The sequence below is a fragment of the Sapajus apella genome, unplaced genomic scaffold (assembly GCF_009761245.1).
Source record: "Sapajus apella isolate SASKATOON/1434 unplaced genomic scaffold, GSC_monkey_1.0 scaffold23, whole genome shotgun sequence".
NCBI lineage: Eukaryota > Metazoa > Chordata > Mammalia > Primates > Cebidae > Sapajus > Sapajus apella.
Window position 1 is genome coordinate 17,707,176 of NW_022436963.1, and position 27,860 is coordinate 17,735,035.

Here is a 27,860-nt window from a genome sequence, read left to right on the forward strand (position 1 = left end):
ATCTGGCAGAGAGCAGGCAGATCCGTATCATGTGGCAAATCCTTTCTCCACTTAAAGGGCCCTTGTTTGTGTGTTGAAATAGACAATTAATTACTTTAACAGTCTCTTATCTGACTGCCCCTTAAATCAGATTGTTTCTGCTTCACCTTTTATCTCCTCCAACCCTGCTGTGATCCATTTCCCATCCTCACTCAGGGACACTGAAAACTCCCCATTAGTCTTAATCTCAGCTAATAAATTTTCACGGTACCCATCAATGCACCTATTATTACGAGAGACCCCCAGGTTTTATCAGAGCAAGAAAAACTAAGGTCAGAACCTGCTGCCAATCAGGCAGCTTGCCTAAGAACTCCTCATTGCTTAGCGATTTATTCTAAAACACAGAGGATGGTGGAAACAAAAACAAAAGCAGGTAAATTAATGAAGGCTGACTATCTGCCAGGCACAGGTCTAAGAGCTTTTCAGTATATTAATGCGTCTTTACAGCCCTAGGAAGTGGGTCCCAGGAACATTCCCACAGCACCAATGAGGAAACTGAAACACAGATGTTAAGTAATTTGACCAAGGTCACCAGCAGTTAAGTGGCAGTGGCCCAGGATGGCTAGCCCCAAAGTCTAAGTTCTTCCTCATTACCTTCAATTTCCTTATTACAGCAAAAACTCGACATGCCTCATGCACTTTCACCATCACAGCAACTTGGAGTCAGGTACCAGGTAACTACTACCATTCTCTACATTACAGGTAAGTTCTCCAGACCAGTTTAAGTCACCAGTCTAGGGTCACACAACTAGAGAGGACACAGTCAAGAGCTAAAAAAAGTATGACTACAAACCAGAGGAGAGCAACGGGCTCAAAGGCCAGCCGGAAAGCTCATAATCCCTTAGGTAACAGTGCAGTTGTTTTTTACCCAGTTTAAGATCTCACTTGATTTTAAATCTGAAACAAAGAGTAAGGACTTCTCTGCAGGGGGCTATGCCTGATGAGCCTAACAAACTGCTCCACCCAATTTCACAGAAGTAAATGAACAAGGGCAAGGGGCATCATGATATTTTTAATCATGACAGAACTGCTGCAAGTGGAGCATACAAGGGTGGTGGACCGCTGCTGGAACTTATCTGGGCCTCGTATGTCTAGATGAGCAGCCCCACGCCAAGAGACTCAGTCAGAAACAGTGGGCTCTGATTGCAACAGGGCTGCCTGACTTACAGAGAGGACAGTTGGAGCCCCGAGGAGATGCTCTGCACCATGAGCTTACTTCCAGATCATTTCTACTGAAAAAATAACCGCTGTTCAGAGTAAGTCTGTTAGCTCCACCACTGCTGGCTCCCTCTTTGTTCACTCTGTCCCCTGTTGAAACAAGAATACTCTTCTCAGAAAGCAGCAGAGGCCCAGCTCACTCTGAGATGCAATGAACTCCTTGCCAGACTGAAATAGAGACTGGTCAAAAATAGCACAGCTGCAGCTTCGAGGGGAAAGGCACTCAGGAAGTTTAGCAGAGTCTCCATGAATAAGAAAATTTTAGGAATTAAAGGTTGTGCCTGGTGAAATTTTTTAAAATATCTACAATTGTACAGTCTTCTATCCTTTACCCCCTATACACCATCCCTCCCCAATTTACTTCCCCTGACCCCCATCTCCCCGCAAAATTTACTTCCATCCAAAGCCCTAAAAATCTCTCCAAAATGTCTGGCCTCTATTACTAAACCTTTTCTTGATGATTCAGGATTAAGAAGTGCCTCAGATGCATCAGACCATGAATCATGGCCGGACCCTGGGGGTGGGTCCTTTCCCAACTCAACCCATAAGGCCAGCTTGGACCGTCTGGTCCCTCAGCTTTCTTCCAAAACTTCCATTTAATTGGCTGAAAGGAAGTTTTACATTTTGTAGGCTGCAAAATGTGAAAAAGGATATTTCAGAGTACTCTATCATCATCATCATCTTAATCAATCTTAATCAAATTTGGCTTCAACTAACAATGTCAAACCAATGCAGAAATAGTGGTTTTGTTTTTTTTTTTTTTTTTTCTTTTTTGAGATGGAGTCTCATTCTATGGTGTCCCAGGCTGGACTGCACTGGCGCGATCTTGGCTCACTGCAACCTCTGCTTCCTGGGATCAAGCGATTCTCCTGCCTCAGCCTCCTGAGTAGCTGGGATTACAGGCACGGGCCATCATGCCCAGCTAATTTTTGTATTTTTAGTAGAAATGGTGTTTCGCCATGTTGGCCAGACTGGTCTTGAACGCCTGACCTCAGGTGATCTGCCTGTCTTGGCCTCTCAAAGTGCTGAGATTACAGGAGTGAGCCACCGTGCCCAGCTTTTTCTTGCTCTATTTATTTACTTATTGAATAGCTGGTATAAACACAGAATAAAGTTTTCAAACCATTTCAAAAAAAGAATGCAAAGTGAAAAATAAAGCTTCCTTGCAGTTCCATCCTCTGGTCTGCCTCCAAAGAGCAGCTGCTGCTACTAGCTACTAGAAATGTATATGTGTCTTTCTTTTCCACAAATGCATGTGTATTAAACAGACGGTTGAATACCGCCATTTCTCTTTAGTAATATACCTTGGAGGTCTCCACTGTTCTTTTAACCAGTGGCACAGTAGTCCTCTGCTGGTATGATCAAACCATAATTTGTCTAGCCAATCCACTATTGGTAGACATAGAGGCTGTTTTTTGATTGCTCCCAAATACAGACAGAGCTGCAATTAATAGTAGTCAAAGTCGGGCAGGGGTTGAAACTGCAGCTGGTTTTGTTTCTTAAAAGGTAAATGCCATCAGTATCAGGTAGAAATACGGGTTTCGGAAGCAGGGCCACTTAATCAGTAAGTGTTATTTTGCTTTAGTTACTAGAGAATAATGTATAAACTAGTTGATTTGCTGAGACTTTATGATATGTGGTTTCTACACAAGATGGCCAGATAAAATTACTTTAGTATAGGATATAATTACTTTAACAAAATAATCAATATTAAAGGTGAACATTTACTATGTGCCAGACTCTATTCTAAGTTTTCTATGTGCAATATCTCACTCAATGATATGCTAACGCTTTGAGGAAAGTACTAAATTATCACCTCTCTTAAGAAAGGAAACTGAGGCACAGTTATAAAGCAGGGATTATTACGATGGGATTATACAGCTCAGATGTTTAACTCAGATCTCAGTTCAATCAACTTCAATTCTACCCCTTATCAATCCAATGCTAAGTATGCCACTCAGCCTTGCTGTCCCTTACTTTCCACTTCTCAAGAATGTAAATAATACAATTACCAGCTTTGTAGGGGTTTGGGAGGATCCAGCTGAAATAACTAAACCTAAGATCTGAGGATATAGACAGATACACAGGATATGCTTAAGAGGTGGCAGTAGGGCCAGGGGTGGCGGTTCACACCTGTAATCCTAGCACTTTGGGAGGCCAAGGCAGGAGGATCACTTAAGCCCAGTAGTTTGAGACTAGCCTGGGGAACATGAGGAAACACTGTGTCTACAAAAAATACAAAAAATTAGACAGCAGTCGTGGTGCATGCCTGTAGTCCCAGCTACTCGGGCGGCTGAGGTGGTAGGATCGCTTGAGCCTGGGAGTTCAAGCATGCAATCAGCTATGACCATATCACTGTACTCCCACCTGGGCAAGAATGAGATCCTGTCTTTACACCACCACCATAAAAGAGATAATAGTAAATCACAGCCAAAAAGCAGTACCCCAAAATGACAACCCTCATTATTTCACCCTCTCCCTAAACATACTACCATCCCCCATGCCCCCACTCACACATACCCACTGTGGGGAGCAGCCGCCTGACAGAGTGGGATGAGCCACAAATACCCAATAGTAGGGCACGCTTAAGGCTTTCTCACCAAGTCAGTGGCCCTGGCAAACACATGGCAGCACCCACAGCAGGCACTTGCAGGCCAGGCGGCAGTAATGTGATCCAAAGCAGTTTCTACAGAGGACTGTATAAATAGCTCCTCTTATTAATAGAGAAGCCTGCTGGCCAGGACCCCGGCTGGAGGCACTCCCTGGTGGGCTTTCCTCAGGGCTGTGGGCAGTGAAGGCTGTGTGGCTTGGACACAGCTGCACAAGTGTCCTCATGCCCTCCAGGGGCCTCATCTTCTCTCTCTAGCCAGTCTACAATGTCATGTGGTTCTGAGACCTCCAGAATAAAACCACTGCTAAACCACCGCCTGCTGTTCTGCCAGCCTGTGGCTCCATTCTCACTGAGGGCTCCAGACCGAAGGCTCTGCAGGGTTTAGGAGAGCTGACAGCCCGGGCAATGCTGGAGACTGGTTAATTTTGAAGCAACAGCATGTCAGCTATGATTTTTTTTCCTTTCTTCAATATCCTTCCCCACCTCCCCACCCCTCACACCTGACAGCCTCTTTCTATCTCCACGACTTACTAAAATTCCCTTAGGGAAGGGCCTGGGTCTTCATCAGTGAGAAGTTCTACAGTTCTAGGCACCAGGGAACTCGTCTCATCCATCCCACAGAACAGGAGCGACACCAGGAACAAGAGGCCATCACAATGGTAAGACGTTCAACCTGTCAGCCTGCAAAGATTCATTTCTAAACAATGCACCCAGCTTGGAGGACTGTGCACTTCCAAAAGTAACAGGAGAGAAAAACGATACAAATTCAATGAGTCTCTCCCATGTAACATCGTAACATCCACAATGTGTTACCATGTCAATGTTACAGAAGAAAGAAAGGAAAGTGCCCTGAGGCACTAAGTAACTTGTGTAGGGTCTCAGGACTCTAGGAAGGGGCAGAACCAGAACTCAAACGTAAGTCTGTTTGCTACCAAAATGAGTTTTTCCCACTGTATCATATTGAATCCCTAAGAGATGACTTCTATCTTAACACCCTGGACACTCAGAAGGTATTGTTGCCACAGAGCATGTGGACCAGGATTATACTGGAGAGCATGGGTCAAGTTCTACCACTCACTAAGGCAATTTCAGCCAAATCCCATGCTTCAGTTCCTTTTTATCTTCAGTTGACTATGAGGGTTAAGATGAAGGATGTGAAAATTTAAGGTAGTGCAGCTTCAAGGTTAGCACCAGTTTTGAGTTTAACTCTTAGCTTTACCAACAAGTTTCTCTAACTTTTCTAAGTGTCTATTTCCTCTTCTGAAAAGCAGATAAATTCCTTTTATTCTTACATTTTTTTCAGAGGCCGGGTCTTGCTTTATTGGGTGGAGCACATGGTGCGAACGTGGCTCACTAAAGCCTCAACCTCCTGGGCTCAAGCAATCTCCCAGCCTCAGCCTCCTAAGAACCTAAACTACAGGCATGGGCCACCACGTCCAGCTAATTTTTTTGTAGAGACAGGGACTCACTTTGTTGCTCAGGCTGGTCTCAAATTCCTGGGCTCAAGTGATCCTTCTGCACCCAGCTGAGAACATGCTTACAAATAAAATGTTTTAATGGGCTGGGTGCAGGGGCTCAAGCCTGTAATCCTAGCACATTAGGAGGCCAAGGTGGAAGGATTACATGAGGCAAGAGTTCAAGACCAGCCTGGCCAACATGGCGAAATCCCATCTCTACTAAAAATACAAAAATTAGCTAAGCGTGGTAGTGCACATCTGTAATCCCAGCTACCTGGGAGGCCGAGGCATGAGAATCACTTGAATCCAGGAGGCGGAGGTTGCAGTGAGCTGAGATTATGCCACTGCACTGTAGCCTGGGTGACACAGCAATACTCCAGGAAAGGTGGGGAGGAGAGGGAGAGGAAGGAATGTTTGATAACAGGCTGGGCAATATGGCTCATGCTTGTAAACCTAGCACTGTGGGAGGCTGAGGCAGGCAGATCACCTGAGGTCAGGAGCTCGAGACCAGCCTGGTCAACATGGTAAAATCCCATCTCTATTTAAAATATAAAAATTAGTTGAGCGTGGTTGCGGGTGCCTATAATCCCAGATACTCAGGAGGCTGAGGCAGGAGAATCACTTGAACCGAGGAAGTGAAGGTTGCAGCGACTCAAGATCATGCCATTGCACTCCACCCCGGGAGACAAAAGTGAAACTCCATCATGAAAAATAATAATAATAAAAAATAAATTTTATATCACAGAGTTGGTGTTAGGGTTAAGTGATGTCCTATTCCCCAAAGGTTTATTAGCACACTGCTACAATTACTGTGACTGTTCCTAAGCAAGAAATATATTTTTAAAACTCATAACCAGTATCTAAAACGAAGGACGGGTGGAAGTGCTCAGTTCTAGAACTGGGTGGGACATAAACTCTAAGAAGTGCTGAATAAAGCCTCTGCAAATCACGGGGGCCAAAGCAAATGAAAGGTGGAAGCCTGTCTGGCCAAGGAACAAGGGGAACAGGGAGTTAGAACAACACTGAAAATGCTCACCAGAGCATACACCATGCCTGCCCCTGATGGACAGGGCTCACTGATGGTTGAAACCATAAAAGGATCTAGCACCTGGCCACATACCCCTGCCCAGGCACAGTGGCCCTCAGCCTGTTCCTTTCTTGAGGCCTTGTACTTGCAGTGCTCCCTGTCCTCATCATTCACACCTGCTCAGTCATGACCCTCTGGACCACCCTATTTCCATTATCATGCCTCCAAAATTCTGCATACAAAACACACTCCCATATTACTCTCTATTTCCCCGCTACCACTTATCTCCAATAAGTCTTATTGGTTTCCTTATTCAGTCCATGGCTTCCTTCAACTTAATATAAATTCAGTGAGAGGAGAGGTTTGTCTGCAGGGCTGGAATTGGGTAGGGAGGGGCACAAAATTCAAGGGACAGCCAAAAACCCAGTCACCAGGACAAAGAATATATTAATCAAATATTTTTAAAATATCAAAATGAATGCAAAACAAAATTCATGGTGAACAAAATATGAAAAGTTTCAATGAAGACAAAAACAGCAACAGCGCCTTGTCAAGCCATCCTGAAACCAGAGGCAAAAGGAAAGGACTCAGTATTACTAATCCTATCTTGGTCTAAGCTTTTTATATTGGCATTGTTGTTGCTGTTGTTGTTTTGGCAATCATTCTGACTTTCAAAATGCTATATCAAAATACCCTTTATTTTGACTGCTGAGTCTTTGGTGTCCCCATAAGTTTTGCCTGTGTTGGGCATCTCACTTGTGCCTCCCCTGTCCCATCCTTATTAGTGTCTTCTTCATTCCTATAGCCCCAGCACCCAGAAGAGCTCCTGGACAGAGCAGATGCTCGACTAAGTGTTCAATGAAAGCCTGAATGATGCCAGAGAGAATTCCTCAATCCTATAAGAAACTACTAAGTTTAGAAATATACATAGAATTTGAATATATTCTAACCACAAGCATTAAAGACAGCCTGGATCAGGGAAAGCACTGGGTTACAAACCTAACCAGTTCCATGATGGACTGGGTTTATCATCTGGGTGACTACGATGGGCTGAGCTGAGTTCCCCTAGAGTTCGTATGTTGAAGCTGTAACTCCCAGTACCTCAGAATGTGACTGCATTTGGAGATGGGCCTTTAAAGAGGTGATTAAGGTTAAATAAGGCCATATGGATGGTCCCTGATCCAATGACTGGTGTCTTTACAAGAAAAAGAAATCTGGACTCACACAAGAGACACCATACATGCACACAGAGGAGAGATCATGTGAGGGCGCAGTAAAAGGCCTCGGAAGAAACCAAACCTGCCTGTACCTTGATCTTGGAGTTCCTGCTTCCAGACTGTGACAAGATGAATTTCTGCTGTTTAAGGCACCCAGCCTGTGCTATTTGTTTGTCATGGCAGCAGCCTTAGCACACTAACACAGTGACCCACTTCAAACTTCCTTTCCCCTGCCACGGGCTCACTGATCCGCTGGGAGAATGAAGGTCCTGGAGAAAGCATTTCCAAGGCCCCTTCCTGCTCTGATGCTTCTTTAACTGCGGAAGCCTACACCTTTTTTAAACAGGCACAGAAATTATAAATGCCAATCTGGAGAATTTGGAGATGAGGGCATGGAATGCAAGTATTTTGCAAATTGTACCAGCTGATGAAATTAAAGTTTCCTTAGATATGTCATCGATAATGGAATCAAAGAATAACAAGTAAGCCCAAGTGCAGTGGCCCACGCCTGTAATCCCAGCACTTTGGGAGGCCAAGGCAGGCAGATCATTTGAGGTCAGGAGTTTGAGGCCAGCCTGACCAACATGGCAGAACCCCATCTCTACTAAAAAAATAGCTGGATGTGGTGGCACACACCTGTAGTCCCAGTGACTCAGGAGGCTAGGCCTTGAGAATCACTTGAACCCAGGAGGCAGAGGTTGCAGTGAGCTAAGATCACGCCACTGCACTCTAGCCTGGGCCACAGAGTGAAACCCTGTCTAAAAAAATAATAATAATAATAAATAAGACTTTTATCAGTTACTTACAACAAAAATGTGTGAAAAACTTACCTAATGATGTCTAATAAAATAAGTACTGGGTAGATAATATATGGAATATCCATACATACTATGTATAGTAGTTTTACACAAAAACTAAAACAGGGCCAGGCATGGTGGCTCACGTCTATAATCCCAGCACTTTGGGAGGCCAAGGCAGGCAGTTCACCTGAAGTCAGGAGTTTAAGACCAGGTTGATCAACATGGAGAAACCCTGTCTCCATTAAAAATGCAAAATTAGCCAGGCGTGGTGGCACATGCCTGTAATCCCAGCTACTTGGGAGGCTGAGGCAGGAGAACGGTTTGAACCCGGGTGGTGGAGGTTGAAATGAGCCGAGATCATGCCACTGCACTTCAGCCTGGGCAACAAGAGCGAAACTCTGCCTCAAAAATACAAACAAACAAAAAAACAAATAAAAACACTAAAACCAGACATTCAAAAAATTTTAGTTTACATGATAAAGTATCTTATGTAAGGATAAGTAAGAAAGACTGATATAAAACCATAATGTACAGTTTGATCCTAAAATTGCATATGCACACGTAATAGTTTTTACTAGGTATTCAATGGGTATGTCTGGGTAAGAACACTGGTGATTTTCATTCTTCATACATTTCTATAGTGGCCAATTTTTCTACAGTATGTATACTACACATATGTGAAGGTTTCTATAAAGTCTCCATGGAACGAAAATTCCTGATAATCCTAATATCTACATCAAAAAGAGTTATTTACATTAAAAGGAAGAAAAGATTGCAACCTGATTTAAAAAACCCTGCAAGGGACAGCAAGCCTAGAGCTCCAAAGGCAGTCATGCCTCGCTCTGTGTGGCAGTGGAGGCGAACAGGTAAGCCCCTATTGTCCATCCTTCTATAATTTTACTTCCTGGGAAATAGAGGTGGGCTGGCATCCCATGCCACTGTTAAGTGGGCTGCTCAACCTCCCCAGGAACTGTGAGAAAGTACCAGCCCAGGTGTGTCACTCCTGTTACAAGGCTTCCCACAATGAAAGGACTCTGCTATACACCCAATATACGCCCAGGATTTCCAGGAGCTCTATGCCTACTGAATTGTAACACACCCTTCATGGACAGCCTAGGAAAAGAGAGCCTACAGTAAGGGAGAGATAAACAAGAGTAGAATTCGTCAACAGAGCCCATACACAAATGTTTCTTCCTACAAGTTTAGACTGCAGATCTAGGGGAGTGGGCGATGCTGCAATACGAGAGGATTTTCCCAAAGAGGATTTTCTCCATCCTTCCACCTGCCAGACGTTTGGGGAAGACTCACATTTCCTGTAGATTCAGCAAGTCCTCAAAACCAGCAGGGTCAATCTCAGAGAGTTTGTTGTAACTCAGGTTTCTGGTAGGGAGAGAGAGAGAAAAAAAAAAAAAAAAAATGGAATCAACACTAGGCATCATACCCAAGATTCAGAAATCTCTTCTCCTGTCTCCCCAACCCTTAAAATCCTAGCCCCCACCCCATGATCATGTGTCAAGTATCCATATTGATACTGAGATTCACAGACATACCCCTTCTCCACCTACATCCATAAATAAGGCACTCCAAGCAACTCTGTGAAAACCCAAATGACCCGAGGTTGACTAAACCCAAATGAATTTCAATCAATATCATTTCACTATCATCAACTTTGAAAGAAATTCTAAGGTGAGCCAGTCCTCTACCTACATTAAAGTGTCCTGGTCCAAATGCTTTGCACCATATCAAGTCCAAGGCTATTCTTAATGGCATTTTTTAAAATTAATGTTTTCCTAGGCATCAACATCAAGCAGTAGTAAAGGAGAAAAGGGAAAAAGAAAAGAAACCCTTCGTTGTCTAAACCAGTGGCTCTCAACCAGGGATGATTTTGCCCCCCAGAGGACACTTAGCAATGTCTGGAGACAATTCTGGTTGTCGCAACTGATGGCAAAGAGTTGGAGGTGTTACTGGCATCTGGTGGGCAAAAGCCAAGGATGCTGTTATAAACCAGGAGGAACAGTCACACAGGAAAAAAGGGCCAGTTAGTTGTTGGAAATTCTTGTTGGTGTTAACCACAGGCAGGGAAAGCCTCAGGAAAGCAGCTTTCTCAAGATGATAGCATCTGTGTCAATGGTTCTGCATTACATCCCTCCCTGCTTTATAACCCAGCCATACCCTTAGAGGTGGAAAAAGAGCAAGCTGGACACTATTCCGTTAGGTGACCACAACCCCAACCAGACCAGCTTCATCTTTCACGAACAGAAGCCACAAAGATGTGATCCAAATGGGCCCTAGCTTTCTTTGCACAGAAAGTAATCTTTCCATACCTCCAAAGTCTAGCCCTGTGTCTGCCAAAGAGGTTAACATTTTTCATCTCAGCTATTAATTCCATTGACATTACCGCCAATTAACAGTACGACTAATTGTGAGTTTAAAGTTTCCAGTCCCTGAAAGTGTCATGTACATTGCAACAATCTTTTAAACTTACTCCAGAGACATTTCAATCAATACTAACCTAGAGCTGAGAGCCATTTCACTGTGAACTCAGAGACATTCATCTAAATAAAAGTCAAACTACACTTGAAACTAATGGTACTTCTGTATTCATGGTATGGCCTGAATTAAAAGCAATTTGTCCAGAGATTATGCTACCATAAAGATTGAAGGTGGTGGTGCTTTAAACTGCATATTGAACTCAAGTTTGAGCTTGTCTGTGCCTGCGGGTATTTATTAGTGGGTACCCAGAAATCCCAACCAATTCACAAATTGAGAGAACTCCTTCACATCAAAAAAAGGACTGAACAAGGCTGGGTGCGATGGCTCATGCCTGTAATCCCAGCACTTTGGGAGGCTGAGGCCAGTGGATCACAACGTCCAGAGATCAAGACCCTCCTTGCCGACATGATGAAACCCTGTCTTAAAAAAAAAAGAAAAAGGACTGAACAGACTGAGATTTTCTTCTGTTTTGAGCAGATTATTGTAAAAAGGGGGATGGAAATATTGTTTCTTAGTGTAAAGATATTGTGAGTTTACAATGACTGTAATGTATCACTATAGGTAACAGGAGCTGTGAAGCTGGAAGATATATTAGAGAAAGACTCAGAAACCACAAAGGCAAGAGCTTAGAGGACAAGCAAGAGAGACCTGGTGACCCCAACCGGCGTGTAACAAAGCTGACATGGAAGCATCTGCCACTCATCTAAAGGGGCATTTGCTTCTTGTTCCCCGAAACACGGGCCAGTGTAATCTCAAGCTTTCCAGAGAGGCTCATGATCTGAACTCATGATTTGTTTGGCCCACCCAGGGTTGCTTTATTACTTAAAAAGAAAAAAAACTTAAAAGATTTCACGTATCTGCAGGCCACATTTGGCTCGAGGACCACCAGTTTTCGCCTCTGATCTTGGCCACTGACACCTGAAGCCATTGGGTTCAAAGGGAACAGTGTGTTTCTGGCTTACACGAGGCCCAGGTGGAACTAGGGCTCACCAGGTCTTAACGCAATTAAACTGATGGCTGTGTTTGGGACTATCTGAAATGAGATCACTTCCTTCATTTCCCACCCAGCAAGTGTCCACAAGTCTTCAGCAACTTGGTATAAAACCATTTATGCCACAACACCATTGGGTTTGTCTTTCCCTTAAAGAGCAGGCAAAACGTATTTACATTTCAAAAATGTTATACAAATTTTGCTTTTTAGATAAGGCTACTTGAGCAAAGTGTCTTCCATTCCAGTACAATCAAGAAGCCTAGCAGTATCAGCACTTAACACTGAGAAGCCAAGAAGCAGCAACAAAGATGAGACACTCAGAAGTGGAAACGGAAGTTCTCACAGGGTCAGCCGGAATGCAGCAACTTTTAGAGTTTCAGTGAACTAGAAAAGCCACCTATCAACATGCAAGTGTTAGGGTGCTGCCCAGAAAGGGTGATCCTCCTCTCACAGCACCTGCTGACGAAACAGAAGACAGCCACCGAGGCTCATGTCCCTTTCTGCTGTGGTCAACAGGCCCTCCCGGTTTTTAAGTCCAAGAATAAGGGACTGAGATATGGAGCCAGCGCTGTGGACCCTTAATAGGTTGACTAAGAAATGAGGAAAATATTTACTACATTTTCCCCAAGGAACAACAACAGGAAATAAAATCTTCAGAGACACTTTCTTGTTGGCCCAATTCAAGGAGACAAACTCTGAGCATACATTTTTTGTGGGGGGAGGACTAGTCTCGCTCTGTCGCCCAGGCTGGAGTGCAGTGGCATGATCTTGGCTCACTGCAACCTCCGCCTCCCACGTTTAAGCAATTCTGCCTCAGCCTCCAGAGTAGCTGGGATTACAGATGCCAGCCACCACACACTAGGCTCATGTTTTTTTTTCTTTTTTTTTTGTATTTTTCATAGAAACAGGGTTTCACCATGTTGGCCAGGCTGGTTTCAAACTCCTGACCTCAGGTGATCCACCCACCTTGGCCTCCCAAAGTACTAGGTTTACAGACGTGAGCCACTGCACCTGGCCTGAGAGTAATTTTTTTAAATGTGGTAAAACACATATAACATAAAATGTGCCTTTGTCACCATTTTTAAGTGTACTATTCAGTGCCACCGAGTACCTTCACACTGTTGTGCAGCCATCACATGGTTGTGTCCATCTCCAGAACCTGAGAACTTTTTCAACATCGCAGACTGAAAGTCTGCATTCATTAAACACCAGCTCCTCATTCCCCTCTGTCCTAGCCCCTGGCAACCACCATTCTACTTCTGTCTCTAAGAATCTGACTACTCTAGGTACCTCATGTTGGTAGAATTATAGAATATTTGTCCTTTCATGACTAGCTTAATTCGCTTAACATAATGTCTCCAAGATTCATCCATGTTGTCACATGTGTCAGAATTTCATTTGTTTTTTTAAGAGACAGGGTCTCACTCTGTCACCCAGGTTGGAGTGTAGTGGTGCAATCATAGCTGACTGCAGTCTCAAACTCTTGGGCTGAAGTGATCCTCCTGTTTCAGCCTCCCAAGTAGCAGGGACTACCGGTGTACACACCACCACATCTGGCTAAATTTTATTTTTTTGGTAGAAATGGGGATCTTGATATGTTGTTGTCCAGGCTAGTCTTGAACTCCTGGCCTGAAGCAGTCCTCCCACCTCAGCCTCCAAAATGATGGGATTACGGAACTGAACCACTGCATCTGGCAGAATTTCATTTCTTTTTAAGGCTAATATTCCAATGTATCTATACACCACATTGTGTGTATCCATTCATCACAGAGGGCATTTGGGTTGTTCCTCCCTTTGGCTTTTGTGAATAATGTTATCAACACTGGTATTTTTTTTTTTTCCAAATTTAAAAAAATTTTTAAACAAAGTTTTTTCACGCCCTTTCATTGCTTACAGACAATACTCATTTCTCAATAATTAAGGAAATACACTTAGCCCAACAGCTCTGCAGAAAGGAGTGTGAATTCCCATCTGAGATTCCAAACAATCAAAGGGTTAATCAGTGAAAATCTTTAATGAGGCCTTTCTTTCAGGTGGCAGCTGACATGCACACACATCTAAAGCATCTCACTTATTTCTATGAACACGATTGCCCTGTACCAGGCCTGACATCTGAATGTGTCTTCAGTTGAAGGTTTCAGATTCTCCTGTCAAAACAATTCATCTGTCAGTAGAACAGATGCTGTCAAAGCGTTTCTGCACCTTCCAGTAGCAAAGAGGAGAGGAAAGAACCTCAGAGAATTTAGTTACTGCCAATTGCAGCTTTAATTAAACATTTTGTCAGCCATTGTCATAACACAAATTTTCCCTGTTCTTGCACAAAGGGTGCGCAGATCTCTGAACAATTGAGCCCAGCAATAGATATTCTTTCAGCTAATCTGCTGAAAGATGACCATTCGGCCCACCATTTGCAGATCACACAAGAGGCATCTCTGCAGAGAACAGCTCAAGTTTTATCCAGGCATCTGAAAAGCAAACTGTTTAACGTGCACAACGAGAGTCTGCTCACTGAGCGTGTTTCCTGACAAGCCCCCCTGCCCCAAACCCAAGGAATCTGAAGAGCTAAAGTCTTTCGATAGCTGCAAAATCGCCACCATGATCTAAAACCTGTGCTGTCCGACTGGGTAGCCACTAGCCATGTGGCTATTTACATTTGTATTTAAATGAAATTAAAATTACATAAAATTAGGAATTCAGTTCCTTGGTCACACTAGCTGTATTTCAACTGTTCAACAGTCCCGTGTGGCTAGTGGCTATCAAAATGCAGAATGCAGATGGGTTATTTCTAACAGCACTGAAATTTCTATTAAATTGTGCTGTGTCTAAAACACAAAATAATCAACAAATATGTCTAAATCGTGAAATAATCCTCAAATACTTCAAGTAAAATGTCACCTACAGAAGAAACTTGAATCAAAAAAATAAATCTGAGTTACCCAATAACTCAAGAACTATGTAAAAAGATGTGGTGGGGGACAACACGGGTATTAACACAAGTCCTTTAAGCACACAAAAAGTTCTGAACTACCCCAACAGGGGAATGGAGCTTCAAAAACTGAAGTCAGAAGAAAGACACTCTTAATAAAAACTGCCCTCAGAGTATAATTCTATAAGATTAATCGGTATTTTTGTAATCTGACCAGCACCTTCCTGGATTACAACCAGAACCACATATTACAAACTTGGCAAATGCTTATTCAAAGCTGGTGAACAGTAATTCATTGACTCCTTGGAAGTTGAGGGATAAAAAGTTCTGTTTACTTTTGAGTGAGCTGTGGTGAGGAAATAACCCCATTTTGTTAGACAACAGAGTTATCACTTCATCCCCAAAAGCAAGCACTGCTCACAGACCACTGATGAACACAGACAAAGTCTCTCACTGTGAAGAGGAGCACAACCCACAGCTCTGTTTTTCAACATTAACAGGATAATTCAAAGTGTAAGGAATTGGTCCTAAATCTGTGACAAGCGTTCCCTGAAGAATGAGGTTTTCATACTCGGTTTGGTTTCCAGGCTAACCTATTTCCCATTACTCAACTCTGTCTGGACTCCTGAATGTTACAGTATTTTGCATACTTTAAGCTTTCAGATGTTTGCTAAACTGCCTAATACAGCTGGAAAGAAAGTGTGAAGCAATCCAACAACCCAACTTCTGAGCACCAGTGGGCACCCAGTTCTGGCCTAGGAACAGCGGGCTCTCGCCATTCATCTCTTTCTCAACCTCAGAACTTGCACTGTCTGCCACTTGTTAAAAAAATTGCCTGCTTCGGGCCGGGCGCGGTGGCTCACGCCTGTAATCCCAGCACGTTGGGAGGCCGAGGCGGGTGGATCACGAGGTCAAGAGATCGAGACCATCCTGGTCAACATGGTGAAACCCGTCTCTACTAAAACTACAAAAAATTAGCTGGGCATGGTGGCGCGTGCCTGTAATCCCAGCTACTCAGGAGGCTGAGGCAGGAGAATAGCCTGAACCCAGGAGGCGGAGGTTGCGGTGAGCCACGATCGCGCCATTGCACTCCAGCCTGGGTAACGAGAGCAAAACTCTGTCTCAAAAAAAAAAAAAATTGCCTGCTTCGGACTAACTGGAAAAAGGCGACTGGTCCTTTCAAAATTTCAAGCGGTGCGAATGAGGAAGAACATGCAACAATGTTTAAGTTATTTAATCCTTTAAGCTTTTAAGACCGTTTCTAATGCATTTTTACTTTCTGAGGAATTACACAGTACACATCAAGTTCCAATGAAATCACCACATTATGTTCCCATGTTGTAAGGTTTTATGAGAATAAGACTCTGTTTAAATCCTAGAATATTAGATGTTCTTATCTTTTTGTCTATTGTGATGCTTTCCCCTTGTTAACCAAAAACCACAACTGAATAAGCAGATAATACACATTAAAGGCTTATATTAAAATGACGAAATTGCATCTTGAACTGGAATCATTCCTCTAGTATCCTATCCAAGGATTTCCTCTCAGAAGAAGCTTCTGCACTTGCTGCTTTCTCTCTTCAGTCAGCTAAGCAGCCACATATTCCCTACACGGGGGCTTGGCAAAAGAACATACTCTGCAAATAATCAAATGAAAAAAATCACTCAGATCTCAACATGATATAAACAGCTCATTTTGTAAGCTTCTGGGTAGTTGCATTTCACAAAGTCAGTAATGAGTAACAGTTATTTCCATTTTTGAACATTTTACATAGACCATTATTTATGCAAATGAGGGAAACCTAAAGGTGACTCAAAATAGGAGATACTATACATACAGCCATATATGGACCCAGACTCATTGTTTATTTGTACCCTTAAAATCAGCTATAATAATTAGTGTAGGCCTCTGAAGTCCAATACCTATGACATTAACTGTGAGAAGAAACTCATGCCTGCTTCCGTAATCCCATAAGGTTCTTATACGTGCTTCTTTACCTTACTAGTTCACGCGTCATCCTGCTCTGTAGCTAATTTGAGTACAAGTCTACATCTTTTCCCTCTAGCACCCAACAAATGTCAAATTTGACACATATTTATTGTTTGTCTACAAGGTATACTGCACTGTGATAAACTGATAACACATTAGGATAAGATCTAGTCTGTGATCTGAAGTGGTTTACAACCTACTGGTCAAGTTAAAACACCTGGCTGGGTGTGGTGGCTCACGCCTATAATCCCAGCACTTTGGAAAGCTAAAGTCAGGAATCACTTTACACCAGGTGTTTGAGACCAGCCTGGGCAACATAGTGAGACCCTGTCCCTACCAAAAAAAAAAAAAAAAAAGAATCCTGACCAAATAACTAAAGCTCTCCTAATGCAAGCATTCTGCAATGGTAAATCGGTAGTTACAAACTGGTAATTTGTGGGTACAAAGCTGGGCTGCAGGGAAACCTGCTTATTTCTGACTGAACAGCATCTGAAAGTTTTCACCAAAAACTAAGAGTCTCAGCTTTTCGTGAAAATAATCACTGGGCCAGCATTCCTAATAGAAACAATCAACTACCTGCATTTAGCAAGCATTCCAATGACCACAGACCTCACCACTCTTTACTGTGTCTCGCCCGGGCCCTCTTTACTCACTGGCAGTATCTCCCTGCCCGTGTGAGATCTGAGTTTGTTGTACCTAGCATGGATAACACGAATGAAGTCCAGATGGCAGCCAGAGCGGGAAAGATCAGTTGTAATGAGAAAGGTTCATCGAAAATGCAAGACTTCAGCTAAGCCTAGAAGAAGAGCATGATTTTTTGAGAAAGAGCCCTGGGAAATGAGGCCAGAAAAGTAAAATAAGGAATGGAGGGCATGGAGTAAAATAAGCAAACAAAAAGGCCAAGAAGTCAGGACCTCCGAGAAAGGAAAGGGCAAGACAGAAATGGTTTTAGAGCAAAGTTGAGAAGAACAGCCTCACGCTGCCAGGCCCACAACCCACCAGGCAGTTAAGTCAAGGGTTATATAAACCTTAGCAAACCTTAGTGCCAGGTCCCTCACGAACATTAATCTATAGGGCCATTAAAGTTGATTTCCATAAGAACAAAATATCTCCTTGTTGATCTACTTAAAAGTTCTGAACTAGATAATCAAGAGACCCAATTTGTTTTCTCACCATCACTGAAGGCAGTTAGCATTTGCTATCTATACTACCCCTTAAAATGGGAGATTCCAGGATTTTCCTACCAAAAATCTTAGTTTGGCCAAAAAGAAACAAAGTAATTAGTTATAACTGGTTTTGTTTTGTTTTGCTTTATTTTACTTTAAGCAGTCTCATGCTTAGAGCAGTTTAGTACTGGGGAAAAGCCCACAAATTTCCCATAATAATCCCTGGCTAATACGGTATGTGCACCATTAACCCCTAAAGATTAATTAATTTAATTAAGAGGAGGTGCTCCGACACACCAGCTTGGCAGTTGGTGGGGACTTTACAAGCAAAAGGAATTTGGGCAGGGAATAGCTGCTGCCAGAGGCTGATCCTCCCACAGACCTGCCACAAAGGGAACATCACCATGGCCACCCCAGCAGGGAAGAGGTGCCTACAGCCACCATTTGGCTTTGCTATTAGAGAAGTGCTTTGCAGAGGCTTGGAAATGGGGGAGGGGTCAGAAGTCTGGTCACTTAGGATCACCTATTCTCTACTTTATCATCTACACACACACACACACACACACACACACACACACATACACACACACACACACACACACACAAATTCACCCTTTCATATAGTCCTTAAGCTCTACGGGAGACTTTCCAAACTCATCACCTGCACAATAGCCCCCTCCCCACCCCAGCCTCACCCCATCCAGTAACAGGGCTGAATCTCTACCTCCTGGGAGCCCAGTCATTCTGCAGAACAGAGAGGGGTTGGAACCTCAGAGCCAGGTGCTCCCTGCTCCCACTGATCTGTTCCCCTAGGTGCCCTGACAGCCTGGGACCCCAGCTGCTGCAGGGAGAGCAAAGGCTCATCCATCCCAACCAGCCAGCCTCTCACAGTGGGGATGGTGGGCAGCCAGAGGTAAAGCTCAGAGGTTCTCTCAGTTAAAGAATGGCAGGGGGTTCTCGTAAATGAAAACTACGCTCTACTGCGGCAGAAAATGGAGACTTTTGCTTCTGGAATAGTGAAAACAAGTCAGGTAAAAGGGACAGGAAATAAGGGATGGGTAAAAGTGAGAAAGGGGACACATTAACCTGGTGGATAAATCTGGAATCCTAGGTTCACCGAGTGCTTTGTAAAGTCCACCAGTGCTCCTCTGGTCACGGATTACTGTTTGCCTTGCCTAAAACCTCATCTTTACCCCTCCACATCTTCCCCTCCACCATCTAGCGCCTGCTAAATGTCCACTTTCAGGAGATTGACTGGCTTCTTGTGAAACCACCAATGCAAAATCCAGGGTGTTTCTGAAAACGTGATGCAGCTTTAAAATTCGCTGACTTCAGAAGTACCCAGGAAAGATGCAAAGTAGTAATGAAAACTTATTTGATGGCCATGTTCCACACAACAGAGTTTAATTGTGTAAACTTTGGCACAGTCACCATCTATAAGTGATGCTGTGATGAATCTCCTCTTCCAACACACGGCTTCTACACTTAAGGGTGAGAATCACTCACTTAACGGTGAGTGATTTTATACACTACATGCCCACACCTAAGGGCCCTGAGATGAACACTGTTACCAAAGAGTATTTTAACACAGACCCATAAAATGGGTGGCCGGAACATAAGAACAGCGTGGCCAAATTCTAAGCCTGCCTTTCTGGCAGAAGGTACAACCATGGATTTCGCTGGGATAAAAGGATAAGAAAATTCTATACCAGTGACTCTTGATTCTTTAAAACCTCCAATAATATATTACTTCCTCTGGGTGCTACAGACACAGATTAAAACATGAAAACAAACAAAAAATCCCTTCCTATCTGAGTCATTCATTTCACACTATTATAAACACTCTTGTCTAGGACTTTCTTAGGACCAGGAATGGATCAGGCATCTTGAGCCTTTTTAACTCTCATTTTTGACAATTCACTCTCTAACATAATCCAATCAATGAAAGTATTAGTAAAAAAGCCGCATGTTACAGAAATGTATGCCAAAAGATTAAAAAAAAAAAAAAAACACCTCAGTGGTGACTCACTTCTGGACATGTAGTGATTGGGGTGGTGGTTGTTTTTTAAAGAAATTAAGAAGGGCAATTTTAGGCAAATACCCTTTTAGTTACAAAACAGCAATGTATAAGTTGCCTATTTGTCCTATTTAAAGAAGGAAATGAAAGTGGTTTGTTTTAAACAAATACATCTGTACAAACAACAGCTTACCTTAGTGTTATTGGCATCTCCTTCATTCCCCCTCCACAAAAAATTTAAGGGACAAATGACATAAGTGGGTGTAACCACCTTCCCAGGCTGGAGCCTCTAATAAGGAAAACCCTTCCTGGAATGCCAGAAGTTCCCTGGGGTATGGGAGTCTTCTATCAGCCTCCACTGGAACTTACACACATCCTTTATTTTTCAACAGTGTGACATGATACCCACAGCTCACTAACATCTCTGTGAGGTCTCTCGGTGCCTGTGTGAAGCCCAAGCATCCAAAATCTATAAAGCTAATATACCATGTTTACTTGCATTTGCCACAATGCTCTGCACTACAAATGGATTAGGTACAAGGTATCTTCAAACATTATTTTCTAGGTTTAGCCTCTCTTCCTTTCTCGGCTGCCTCAAAACTTAACAATGTGGATCACACAAATACAGATAGCAGATCCCTGGTATTACATCAGCCAAATTAGAAAAGCAAATTTATCCACAACTTTTCAAGAATACATCCGCTCCATTATAGGGAGGCACGCGACTATCTCTAGCTAAGTATTTTAAAGAAAACACACAGTTTTAAAAGGTCAGCTGTCTGGCCCACAGCGAAGTTGCTGACTTTATTAGCTAGCTTATCGACTTGGGATCTCGTCCTGTTCACTTTTTCCATTGGGCTTCTTAAAGTTTATGTGTGTCATGAAATGCTTAGCTAAAGCCAAAAGGCTAAGTTTTTCTCTCTGCAGTATTAAGACATCGTGAAACACTCTAAATTTAAAAGACCACCTACCACACAATTTTCCCATTTAGGGGCATGGGGCAGTGATGATTTTCCTGGTTCTGGTGGTTGAAATGGCTGAGAAGATACAAAGTCAAGGTTCAAAAACCACAAAGTATTTCAGCATGCATACTGTACACAGACTATTCTGCTATTAAAACATGGAACTTCCTTTTCACTGAAATTACAAGCACGAAAAAGCAGATGATGCATGCAACCTCCATTCTTGAACATATTAAAATTTTGCTGTGTCAAATGGAAAACTGGCTGCGAAAATGACTGAGGCACAACACACTTTTCTTTTTTTAAAATCATTCACCAAGGTCCCTAAAAATGATGCCTCGCCTCTTCCACAAGATCCATCTACATTCTTTTTTTTTTTGAAATGGAGTTTTACTCTTGTCACCCAGGCTGGAGTGCAATGGTGTGATCTCAGTTCACCACAACCTCCACCTCCCTGGTTCAAGTGATTCTCCTGTCCCAGGCTCCCAAGTAGCTGGGATTACAGGTGCCCACCACCACACCCAGATAATTTTTGTATTTTTGGAAGAGACGAGGTTTCACCATGTTGGTCAGGCTGGTCTCAAACTCCTGACCTCAAGTGATCCGCCCACCTTGGCCTCCCAAAGTGCTGGGATTACAGGTGTGAGCTACCTAGCCTGGCCCCATCCACATTCAATGTGGCTCGGTGCATCACACCACCACACACCTGTCCCCCCACCATCCCACTCCCATTTGCAGGTCCAGGTCATTTACTCACAAAGAATGTGTCTTACAGGATTGACCCTAGTGGTACATTACACTCACTAAAGTAGATCTTAACCAAATAATGAATACTGGTGCCTGTGGAATATGAGTCAATTTTTTTTTAAGCCAATCACCAGCAAAGATGGTTAAATGTCTTATCAAAAGTCAATTATCAGTAACTCCTTTTGGAGTTTCAGTTACAGGCAGAAATCTAAGAAATACCATATGTACTTCTAGATACTCCATAGCCTCTCTGTGCACTGGGGAAAGACAAGAGCCATTCAATTCACAGACATACCAAAATGAGACATGGACAAGATCAGCTATATTGAGGCAGCTGCCCTATGAAAACATCTAGGACTTAGCCTAACACTTGCTATATAATGAACACACAATCTCCCAGGTTCTACCAATTACTTCCTTGGCAAATGCAGGTTTGTCAAAGTCTCTGCCTAGCCTGTCCTACATCAAGTGACTCCAACATGACTTTCCTCCAACAAACATGCTATCTTTGGTAGGAAGGTAGAAGGGTGGAGAATGACTTGCATCCCTGCATACTTCATACTAACGAAATTAGGCTGGTTTTGTTCTATGCCCTGAGATAGAGGGGACCAAACAAAGGATTGTGGGTGAGAGCAGTTTGCTGGAAAAGGCAGGCACTCGGCTATCAGATGCAACCTGTACTCCAGCTAAGTCTCCCCAAACCAGCTTTCCTTTCTCCTTACTCCCCCACACTCAGTCCTTAAATACTGTCAAAGTAAATAAAAGCTGTTCTAATCCCAGGTCTGGTCCTCATGGCCACACAAACATGACTCTGCAAAACTGTGCGGACAACTGCATTTACCTGTGGCAAAGTGAACCAGGATCGATAAGCCAAAGTGGGTTTAGATTTGGTTAGGTTTAAGCTTGCATAAGCACAAAGAGAAAACCACCCACTCTCAAATTCAAAGAACCAGTGCAAAAAGCACCTGCACAAACTCATCAGGATGGTTTATAAGGTCACAGGCACCTGAGAAAAGATTGTTTATTCCTAGGGGCATGAAACAAATGGCAGGCCTGTCACACTGCTAGTGTCAATATTTATAAGGCCTGGGTTTTCAGGATGGTATAAACCAGGCACCTTTTCAATTCAGTTATTCACATAATTCACCATTACAAAGCCCCAAAACAGAGATTCTTTTACGGCTTGAATTTCTTTTCTTCCACTTCCATACACAGGGTGCTGGCTGCAGGATCCATGGTCTGTGTCAGCAATAATCCCTGCAGCATGGGAATAAAGTGTACAATGTATTTCAGAACTGCTGATATCAAATGGCACTGCACCTGAAGAGATGGGGAAGGGAAACAGAGCACCTGCCTTCTTCCTTCCTATGGCAAGCGTGTTTTCTGGAAATGAGCAAAGCTTAGGCCCTACAGTAAAGTAAATGAACCTCAAGAGTCACACCTAGGCATGTCTAAGTGTGACTTACACTGCAGGATTAATCCAGCAACCAATACTCAAAGGTACATAAAGCTCAAATAGCCGTATCTGGCCAGCTCCAATTCTCTCCAACTCCTTCCTCTTTCACTCCTTTCCCCCTTAGCCTCCCCTCTCCCCCAGATAAAGGCCTAATCACAATTCTGTTTCCCAAGTAAAAGTCAAAAGAAATAAGCAGTCCATTACTATCAACTTTAAGAGGTCCAAGAGACCACTGAAAAACAGCTGTGGAAACCAGGTTCACAAATGGATTTCTCCAAGTCTCTCCCTATCTCTCAAAGTCCTCAAATCCCCCTTTTCCAAGATGCCACACTGCAGCTCCCTCAGTTAAATCTGCTGACATCTTCCTGAGAGACATCCTGCTGTATAAATCAAAGTACTAGAAAAGATAGCTGTCTCTCCAGGGTCACATTAAAGAACCTGCCTCAAAACCCTCTTTAAAAGTTGCTAGCTAAGTGGCATTAAGTAGATTTCTCAAGCCAGCTTCCTATTATTCACTAAACCTAATTTTCTGATTCCATACACAGAATTCTTCCCAACTACTGGGATCTTTACCAAAGTCCTCACGAGGACTCTGGATACTCAGTGCAGCCTGGTAAGGATCATCCTACTTATATATACCAGCAGGCTGCAAAACACTTCCATTCTCTTCAAAGCGAAATTGTGATGGCAACTGATGTGCCATGACGCATGACGCACATGTGGTCCATAAGGAACCAGCATTCCTACCTCTACTTTAAATACGCCTGAGAGCAGGCAGAAACTGAGCCCAAAATGGTAGCAGATGAGGGTGTGGTCACTTTTATTTTTTTCTTACATAAAAATATACTTAAGGAGCCAGTATTTCCTCACACACGCTGAAGTTAATAATTCACAAACCAACTAACATTCATCAAGGATCAGAAAATTTAAAGGTTGTTTGCACAAACACTCCTGTTCTTGCTCTTACTTAACAGCTGTTTTTTTTAACTGATGGCTGCTGTTGCCATCAGGGCCAGGTGGCACTTCAAAATGTTATTTGTTGAGCCAGACACACCATGACCCGGGTCATCTGCCCTCTGGATTCCATGGTATCCAAACTCCTGTCCTTAATTTTGCCTCTCAGACGGAACAGTTAGATAATTCTGGCAAGGCAAAAATACAGGACAAGATGATCCTAGTTTGCTGTTAGAACATTACTGTGATTATGCTCTCCCTTTTCTAATCCGGCCCCTCCAAATGGACAATCCCCAAAGATGCCAAGGCACAATGGAGCAGTAGGTAGGGCTGGAATTACCTCATCTGAGAGGCAAGCTGCCTGGACTTCAGCCCAGGATGTCTTATTACAAGGGGAAGATCAGTTTCTATACCTCCGTCATCCCCTAAAAAGGAGGACCCAATCCCCTCTCGCCCCAAACCTTATCCTGTCCACCTTTCTTCCTTTATCTCACTTAAGTCCATTCTTTCATTTTTAAAAATGTTATCATCAGAACCAGAAAGGTAAAATCATGCAGAAGTATATTGGGGACACACCTACGGAAAGGGGAGGGGGAGGAGGATCGGGGAGGACACTGATCTAATAAAGCCTTCTCCAGCAACTATTTGAGTGGCACACTACAGGATAGGAGTGGCCTGCTGCAGGATAGGAGGATTACCAAACAGCTCTGGGCGGTTGTTTTGACCAAAGAAAATTAAACCTTGAGGGTATGAGTTAGCTGCAAAGCCAAGGACTTCCTACCAACACATGACACACAGCCTAGGTTTGTAGGCCTGCAATGGCTTCAAGGCAACATCAACATCTACATAAGCCTTGTTAAAGAGGTTACACATTAACCACAGCACATCTCCACACCTTTTATTAGGTGATAGGATGAAAATCCATCTCCACACCTTTTATTTCCCGCCTATGAACGGACTTTCTGGAAGTTGCTACCACAGAATTGGAAATAAATGGAGATAAATCCAGTTTTTAGTTTTATGTTTTTTTTGTTAATACACAACTAATTTCAGTGCATGCAGGAGGTCCTGAAAAGGTAACCCAGTTAACATGGGGCAGAAAATAACAGTTAACCCCAAAGGGCAGATGTGTAGAACAGCCAACCCATGGTTATCGCGACAGGTGTGTGCCAGCAGGAGTTTCAGGGACATGATAAAGCAGTGTCCCGGATATTGTCAAGGCAGAAAACTCAACGGTAACTCACAGTTGGTGTGGAAATAAATACGCAAGTGTTTATTAAGCACTTGCTGTGTGCAGGAGGCCCACACAGGTCAATAAGGTAGGCACTGCCTTCAGTGTCTGCCCTCACATTTAAGACTCCAAAGCAATTTCCTCCAACAGCTGTTTACAATGCAGATTCCCAGGTCCTGGCACACTAAATTCTGACTGGAGGACTAACAGAGGCTACCATGTCATTATTATCTCACTTGTCTAGACAATGCAGCCCACTGACCACCTCCCTAACTCATGGATCTCCAAGGGTGGGGTGTGGGGAGTCAGTGTTTTTTTTCAACACGTCCCGGAAGGCCTTTTCTCAAGCTCACCACCACCCTCCTGTCAGTTTATCTAGAATGGGACTAAGGAGTAGGAAATTAAAAACTAAACTCAGAAAACCTGACCCTCTACACCCAGGCCTGCAGAAATTTAGTACTAACTCCCTGAGTAGCTCAATGAGCCATTTTCCTTCTGGTTTCTTGCTAAAGAAAACCACTGCAGACCTCGGCTCCCTTTCCCATTAAAAGCCACCGGGGCCATAGTTTTCAATTAGCTCTGTCAGCCCACCACCCTGCAGCCGCCCAAGTTCAATACATCCTCCCTTCCCCCAGCTTCTGGTCTCCACCAAGCACTTCACACCTCCCTATTGTAAACCTGTCCAGAGCAATTACCCTCCCTGCACTTGGACAGCCTCAATACTGCACTTCTGTCTAATTTATAGCTGCAAAGCTCCATGGGCAAAGCAGGCCTGCCCTGGAACAGAGGAAATGCAGAGAAAACGGTCAGGCTCTTCCACAGATGCATGTGCACTGCCCATTTCCTTAGGTTACAGGACAGCAAATTCTCCCATTCTCCTACTGACACTATGTAATAAGCTCCCCTAGAGTGTCTGCAGTCTGGATTCACTGCAAGAAGAACCAGTGCTCTTTCCTGCCACATTTTCTTCTTCTGTCGAGCTTCCAAACCGGGACAAGTTATCAGGTAAGTAATGTCCATTACACTTCTACCTGAAGATCTTAAAAGTCTTAAAAATAAAAATTCTTCTCGCCTGAGGAAGACAGACAAAGCACACTACCAGGCGAATACCCCAAGCTGTTTGAAATTGTACTTTCTAAACATGCTCTGCTTACCACTGAGCAATAAAAAGACAAATGACCCAACTAAAATACAGGCAAAGAACCTGAATAGACATTTCTCCAAAGATACACAAATGGTCAATAAGCACATGAAAAGATGCTCAGTGTCATTAGTCATTACGAAAATGCAAATCAAAACCACAACAAGATACAACACATCCACTAGGATGGCTAAAATTTTAAAAGTCAGGTAACAGCAAGTGCTGGTGGGGCTGTGCAGAAGTGGGAACTTTCATACCTTGTGGGTGGAAGTGCCATATGGTCCACACAGCCGCTCAGGAGACAGTTTAGCAGTTCCTCAAAAAGTTAAACACAGAATTGCCATATGACCCAGTAATTCCATTTCTACGTATATGCCCAAGTTATACACTCAAGTGAAAACATATTCACCACAAAAACGCATGCACAAATGTTCACAGCAGCATTGTTCATTACAGCCAAAAAGTGGAAATAAACAGTGTCCATCAACTATGGATAAAGAAAATATGATGTTGCCTCATGATGGGAGCATTCTTCAGCCATAAAAATTAATGAAGTGCTGATACCTGCTACAATCTGGAAGAATCATGAAAACACTGTACTAAATAAATAAGTAAAAGAAAAGGCCACATACTGCATGATTCTGTTTATATGAAATGTCCAGAACAGACAAATCCATAGAGACAGAAAGTAGGTGTTGCCAGGGGGTGCTGATGGGTACAGGGTTTTATTTTGGGGTGATGAAAAAGTTCTAGATTATTAGTAGTTGCACAACTCTATGAACATACTAAAAACCCAGAATCCTATCATTTAAAACGATGAGTTTTGTGGTATTTAAATCACATCTCAATAAAGCTGTTATATTTTTTAAAAGTCCTGTTGCCTGCCTTGGCAGGCACTCAGAATTCCAGGCTGAAAATGCCACCTAGATATTTCTACACCATAGATATGCAGAAATAACTGCTCCTCTACGTGCTAGGAGATAAATGAACACCCAATCAGCTTCTTTGTGCTTCCCAAATTGTCCTGTACTTACTCCCGAGCCCTGCCCATGAGTCCAGCAGGTGCAGAAAATATCCGCTAGAGTTTACCCTCCCACAGAAAACAAATTCTTCGCATTTTGAAAGAGCATTTCTTTTCTTCCTTTGAGAAATTATTTAATAAGGCTGTGGAAAGCAGGGTTCCCAGTGGCCAGTCATTCAAAAATTAAGACCAAGCCAGAAGGCAGGAGGAAATGTCACCACAACGAGGAGAGAATTAATTAGTTAGATTAAGATTAGGATATAACCCTTTTCTGTGATTGGGGCTGACGGATTTGAGAATAATAGCACACGATTTCAGGAAAGTCCCTCCAGAGTAAAAGCTAGGAGGGTGGGGGTGTGAGACTATATGTTTCAGTGTTAGATTAAAATTTGTTGA

General features: G+C 43.2%; 1 protein-coding gene across 3 annotated transcripts in view; it reads right to left on the reverse strand.

Moving 5' to 3' along the window:
- Positions 1-27,860, reverse strand: part of LRIG1 (leucine rich repeats and immunoglobulin like domains 1) — a 124,978-nt gene that overhangs the window by 77,269 nt on the left and 19,849 nt on the right. The window contains exons 1-2 of one of the 3 annotated variants that reach the window (XM_032290409.1): positions 23,747-26,491; positions 9,678-9,749 (exon numbers count right to left, since the gene is read on the reverse strand). The exons of 1 other annotated variant lie outside the window; for it this stretch is intronic. In XM_032290409.1, the coding sequence (XP_032146300.1) occupies positions 9,678-9,749; positions 23,747-23,820 (146 nt within the window). In that variant the 5' untranslated portion in view covers positions 23,821-26,491. Of the gene's footprint in view, positions 1-9,677; positions 9,750-23,746; positions 26,492-27,860 lie in introns of those variants that run through there. One more of the 3 variants, XM_032290407.1, reaches the window with a different exon arrangement.